Here is a 6531-nt window from a genome sequence, read left to right on the forward strand (position 1 = left end):
TAATATTGTGCTTTCCAGAGATGACGGGGAGTTCACTGTCTTCGCTTTATTTACACATTCTAAATTAATTAAGCCCAAGGATTCCTCCGCGCGTTTGGGAAAACACCACGCGGGGCTTTGCGGGGAGAAGCTAAAGGCAGCGCGGGGAGGCTGTGATTTATAGCGCCGCGGCTCGACTCTCTTCCGGGCCGGGGAGCCGCGGACCCGGCCAACATTCCTGTGCGGGGGCGACGAGGTTCGTCCACGGGAGTCAGAGAGCAAAGTGTGTGTGTGTGTGTGTGTGTGTGTGTGTGTGTGTGTGTGTGTGTGTGTGGTGGCTCTTCATACAAAGCGGCTGCAAAACGTATGCGCGTGGATTGTGTGGATAAATTTGCTTTAATGCAAACCATGAATTCTTCATAGAATATTTTTATTTGTCATTATTTTTGTGCCGTCTTGGTGTGCTCGAAACACATCAACAAGTTAATGTGCAGAGCGCTGCTGGGCCAACGTCGTTTGTAAACGAGGCTACTTCAGTGCCACAGCCACCTGCAGCTGCAGTGCGTAAACTTCTCCTCCGCGCCTCCAGGGACCCGGCTGGGAATCCAGTTCATTTCACGGAAACACCGAGACCCTTCATTTTAAGTAGCTCGGCCATTGTCTGCCCACTTTCAATTACATGTGCGCCTCTTCAAATCGTTAGGCCGAGTAAGCAGCTTCTTGTCTCATTATAAGGCGCGTCATGGCCTTTATAACGAAATTTGTTTTCCTTGGTGCAGTGGGGAATGATGCGTTCAACAACAACCGCGACCTTGAGGAGTAACAGGGCCGGCATCTCAGATTACACGCACGCGCGCACACACACACACACACACACACACACACACACACACACACACACACACACACACACACAAACAGGGGGAGAGAGCGAGAGAGAGAGACGATCACCCTGTTGTGTCAGCACAGCCCGTGTGTCCCCGCGTCCTTCAAGACACAGCATGTATCGATCACGAGCGTCACGTTATTGGTGAAAAGTGGGGAAAGGTTTAGGCAAACGATTTATTTTAAGCCCGTCCTGTCGCACCTTATTCTGAGTTCAAACGGCAAATACAATATAGTCATTTTATTATTATTATTATTATTATTATTATTATTAGTATTATTATTATTAGTATTATTATTATTATTACATTTCAAATATTTCATTGATATGAATATTTCCTTTATTTTGAAAGAAAGTCACTCGTTACAGCGGCCCGTGATAATGACTCCTGCCACACGGAACATGTGGCAGTGGTTATTAATGGGATGGGAATTGGCCTTGAAAAGTATAGATGTGTTTCTTTGGTGACTGTCGAGTAATTCGCCTGTCACCTCACATATCGCTCACTTCTTATTTTGTCTTGGAGAAGCAGAGAGAAAAAAAGGCCAGTGGGGGGGAAAATGACGAGTGCAGTAGCCTAAATAAAACACTGTGAGGTGAGACCGTGGGTGGTCCCAAAGTGACAATTCTGAACGGAAACGAGGGAGAGGGGAAGAGGGGGATATTTTTTTTTTCTTTTCTGAAGCCGCTCGCATCTGCATGTCGATATGTAAAAGCGGTGATGATATCCCATTACGATTTACACAGAAAATTAAAGGGCGTTTTGAACGATGTGTGCCAGTGTCGCTGGCGGTTTTTGGAGGGAGAGAAGAAGCTCGCGGCTCTATTCTGGTCACGGGCCTGTAATCTCCCCAAGGCGGCGGAGACGGACGGTTTGTGCGCATCTGAGCTGAAAATCCAGTCTGTGAGCGCAGCCTCAAATCGGCCGTGCATGCGCGCGGAGACGGCGAGACCTCGCCGTTTGCAGTAATTTGACGTCTCCGGATTTTTATTGGCTCGCTCCTCGTCTTTGGCGTTATTTAAACGCTTTTTAACCGCTTCTACAAACGCTCCATGTGGACTTTAATGGACTGATGCGGTGGCTAATGACTCCCTGTCTGGGCGAGTGTGTGAAAAAAAAAAAGAAAAAAAAGCAGCAACAACAAAAAAAAAAAAACTTCAGTAGCCTGTTAATGTTTTTCCACCTCATTTACTCTACAAACGATACGAGCAGGATATCAATTAGGGGACTGGGTGGGTGCGGGTAGGCGATGCTCTCATTTATTTTCCCCAAATCTTGAATGCAAAATTTATAAAATATCCAATTTGCGCTTGCAGGAAGAGGGGGGGGAGAGAGAGCGAACGAGATCCCGGATAAAGACAGTTGTCATGTTTTGGTTTGCGTTTCAAAGACTTTGAGTGAGCTGTGCTGAGGGGAGACAGAGGAGTCAGCCCTCCCACCCTTCATCCTTAATAATCATCTGTCAAAACACCCACAAACTGATTTAACCGTTTGCACACAGAACTCGTAAATAAAGGAGCCTTTTACACCGCCTTCTGTCTAGAAACATGTGCTCCAACAACTCTGAAAAAGCCCAATAGGCCTGTTTTCTGTAGCCGGGCGAGTCCCACTGCTTCTTTTATACGCATCCCGAGACAACACAGGCGACATGAAAGCGGGGCAAAACGGGGGCCTTTAGAGAAGATTGCTTTTCAGGGTCTGGATGTGTGTGGCTGGACCCTCACAAGGGGCGGGGGACCGCTCGCTGCGCACCACATTCACTCCCCTGGGTCAGGGGTCCGCACTGACAACATCAACAAACGGCCCAAAAGCTGCATTATGCCGGATTAGGAGCCCGATGAAAAATGCTGCTACAAATTAGCAACGAAAACCCCCAAAAGAGCGTGCACACAGCCGCGTTCACTTTCAATTACAGCAGCGCCGCGGCCTGCATTCATTCAGAGCCTTTGTAACTTAGAAAATGGTCGATGTGCAAACGGGCGGCAGGACACACAACAGGAACACTTGCTCGCTGTGGCGTGATATTTTAGAGCGAGTCCTCCCTTGAAATATTTAAACGAGATTTTTCTGTTCCTTCTCACACCTCGGGTTGTAATTAATTGCGTGATTTAAAGACCCCTCTTTGTCTGCTCCTTGCTCGCTGTCCACGCTTCAATTCAATGGCCCAAAAGGAATTAAATCTGATCACTTCAGATATTTAAATATAAAATGTATAAATAATATTATAAATATGTGATTTTATATTGGATTTCATCATATGTTTTGCTGGGTTTCACTGGAAGAATAGAAAAAATGAAAACTTTAGTTGGGAAACGACCCATCTGAATTCAATAAAAAATAATAAAATAAGCAAAAACTTAAATATTTCAACAAAATATTTATAAGTTTGTTTGTTTTTTCAAATACCATTGTTATCAGCTATTAATATTTTGTCCTTTATGTAAAATATTTTCAATAAAATGAAAAATAACGATTTTTCTTTTCAAATTCACAAACATTTATTATTGTTGTTACAACAAAAAATGACCTACCAACATTTATGTCTCACTTTCTGCTCTCTCTCTCTCTCTCTCTCCCTCTCTCTCTATTGGCAACACATGACATACGTTTCACAAATCAGATCGTGAAACAGCGACGAACCACAATTAAGATGCTGAGAGAGGAAAGCTCATCTATACCAAATTAAAAAAAAAAAAAAAAAAAAAACACATATACGTGTCCCCCGACAACATGAGGTGACACTGTCACGAAATCACCATGGAGATTTATTTTTAAAATCTTATTTAATAAGAACCCCCACCCACCCATATTTGTCTCCGTGTGCTTTCTATGTAAAACCTGAGTTTGCCATCTCTGTCAACAACAGTGCCATTTTCTTACAATGCACGAAAAAGAACAATAAAATCATAATAAAGTCTCATTTATATATTTAAAAAAAAACGGGTGACACCTTTAACTTAAAATATATTTTCTTCTTTCCCCAATGACAAAATGCCACACGCCTGATATGCAGGCCATGTTTAAAAAGCCCATTTTTTTCCGGAGTTGCTCTTGCTTTTGTCTTTCAATATTAAACACATATTTACATACCATAAATAAAACTCTCTCTCCCTCAAATTGTTAGGAAGCAATGGGAGCAAAAGACACTTTTTTTTTTTTTATTTCACCGAGGAATTACAACCTATGTATGTACACATTACGCCAAGATTGGGCCTCTTCGAAATGAGATTCGCAGTCTTACCATTTTCCTCTAGAAAGGACAAGTGTTTACATTTGGGCTTTTGCTGGAAAAAGTCTGACTCTGCAGCCCGGGTTGTATCAGGCCTATGCTGTCCTGCGTTAAGTTCAAGTGGCTGGAAGCGGAGGCCAGTGCTGGGGTCAGCATGGCCAGGATCTGCGCCTGGCTGTGCGGCTGCGCGCCGTAGGACGAGGCGGAGGAGTTGGCCGCTCCGATGATGTTGTCAATGGAGAACGAGGGCCGGCTCGGGGCGCTGGAGTCCACCTTGAGGGGCGGCAGAGACGGGCTCAGCTGAGGGTAAAAGGGTTTCCTCAAGTCGGCTGCCAGCAGGCCGGGCAGGGGGTGCGGCGCGGGGAATATGGAGGCCGATGGGGGCAAGGTGCAGGCTACGTTGGGGAATGGGAAGGAGCCACCTGTGTGGTGCGGGTGGTACGGGTTGTGGGCTCCGTGGAGGTTCTGCAGCTGCAGTCCATAGTTGTATCCGTACGGGCCGTATCCAAAGCCGGGCAGAAAGCCACCGGATTCCCTGAGGATCTCGTTGGCCTGGTGCCTTTTGAAGCGTTTCCTCCGCCGCAGGAAGCTTCCGTTGTCGAACATGTCTGCGGAATCCGGGTCGAGGGTCCAGTAATTGCCCTTGCCGGGGTTGCCGGGCTCTCGGGGGATCTTGACGAAGCAGTCGTTGAGGGAGAGGTTGTGGCGGATGGAGTTCTGCCACGCCGGGAACTTCTCCCGGTAGTAGGGGAAGCGGTTGCTGATGAACTCGCAGATCTCGCTGAGAGTCAGGCGCTTCTTGGGGCTCTGCAGGATGGACATGGTGATGAGCGCGATGTACGAGTAGGGGGGCTTGACCAGCGCGCTCTTCCTGGGTTTGTCCGCGATCACGGTGCCCACCTCTGCGCCGGAGCCCATCTGGTCCGAGGGGCACTCGGAGCTGCTCAGCCCGGGAGAGGAGGCTCTCTCGGCGGCGTTCTGCGAGTAGTTGTCGTCCGAGTCGTTGTCCAAGTTGTAGTCGTGGTGGATGTACTTCCCGTCCTTGCCCACGGATACGTCGCCTCCGACCACGTCAATGTCCACATCTTCGGACAACGCAGAGCTGTCGGACATATCCGCCCCTAAAGTCATCCTTGAAGACGCCGCTCCGCTGTCTCCTCTCTCCCAGAGTTCCTCCTCCTCCTCCTCTTACCTCCGCTAAGGTCCGGTCGACTGAGTGAGAGCGCGAGCACACACTCCCCTCCCTTTTCCTCTTTCACGAGCAGCAGCAGCTTCAGCTCCGGCTACAGAATATGGCACGCATGGCTATAATCTATCGGGCGGGGGGGAACAAATAGCAATTTGACCTGTTGATGTGGAGTGCCTTCGTTCGTCCGGGTCTGGTCAAACAGCGGCTGCAGCACTGCGTTCTCAGGAAACTTCTGAAGTCGTTCAGGAGAGGGAGGGGGAAAAAACAAAAACAAAACAAAAATGGACCTCACAGCAAAGTTGCTTCGGCTTCAAAACGCTTCGGTCTCGGATCGGATTCCGTTTTCACCCACTTGAAGAGACAAGTTTTGGGTAGCCAAGGGTCTTCTCGTTTCGCACGGGATAGGGACGTATCCAGCCACACTGTCACACTCTGCTCCTAAGCCCTCAAAAGGTATATATAGGACCCCGCTGGTCACGTGGTGCTCGAGTCACTGTTACCAGGAACTAAACGGTATCACTGTGCAGAAAAGTAACCTTTAGATCCGCGTTTCGACCCTAAAATAATAATATTTATTCACTTTAAAAAAAATCACATGAAAATAAATATTGAATATGTAAATCGACCACGTGTTTTGATTATGTTATAATTTATTTTTGCTACGTTTCATTATCATTAAAAAATATGATTTATTAACATGCTGTAATTGAGGTAATTGACAACATACGACAAATGTCCTAATTGAATCAGTCATTGGGAAAAAAAAATCAATCGAATACTAAAATGCTCACTTTATATTATTATTTTACTCTTTTGAATATGGTTCGGACTCATTGACGCCAAAATATTTTTTTAGTGAAGACAAAAAGAAGAAGCCTCCGAGGCGCGGCTGTAAGTGGGATGATGGTGACCTTCATTTGAAAAAAAAAAACAGACCTGCTACAAGCACAGACAAGGAAAGGAAAGGAAAGGAATCTACACTAGAAATGAAATACGATTGATTTGAAAATGTATACTTATTCACTGTTTAATTCAATTTAGAATTTTTATTAGCTCGATTTAACATCAAAATGCGTGAAACTCAATATTAAAAACATTTCTGATTTAAACAGTGTAATTGCTTGGCTAACACTACATGTTCATGTAAGAAAACGAAGCTCATTATTAACTTCGGTATCCATTTTTTTTTTTTTTTTTTTTTAATTGTTTTTTCCCTTCTTTTTTGTTGTCTTTGGTTTTCCAGACAC

At 45.7% G+C, this 6531-nt stretch overlaps 1 protein-coding gene across 1 annotated transcript in view; it reads right to left on the reverse strand.

The window, feature by feature from the left end:
- Nucleotides 1-5714, reverse strand: part of foxd2 (forkhead box D2) — a 122939-nt gene extending 117225 nt beyond the window's left edge. The window contains exon 1 of the mRNA XM_076039655.1: nt 3462-5714. Within this exon, the coding sequence (XP_075895770.1) occupies nt 4117-5226 (1110 nt within the window). The 5' untranslated portion in view covers nt 5227-5714 and the 3' untranslated portion in view covers nt 3462-4116. The remainder of the gene's footprint in view (nt 1-3461) is intronic.
- Nucleotides 5715-6531: the final 817 nt, after the last annotated feature.

Source organism: Nelusetta ayraudi, unplaced genomic scaffold (assembly GCF_046127955.1).
Source record: "Nelusetta ayraudi isolate G7.1 ecotype Tasmania unplaced genomic scaffold, CSIRO-AGI_Nayr_v1 ptg000059l, whole genome shotgun sequence".
Classification (NCBI taxonomy): Eukaryota; Metazoa; Chordata; class Actinopteri; order Tetraodontiformes; family Monacanthidae; genus Nelusetta; species Nelusetta ayraudi.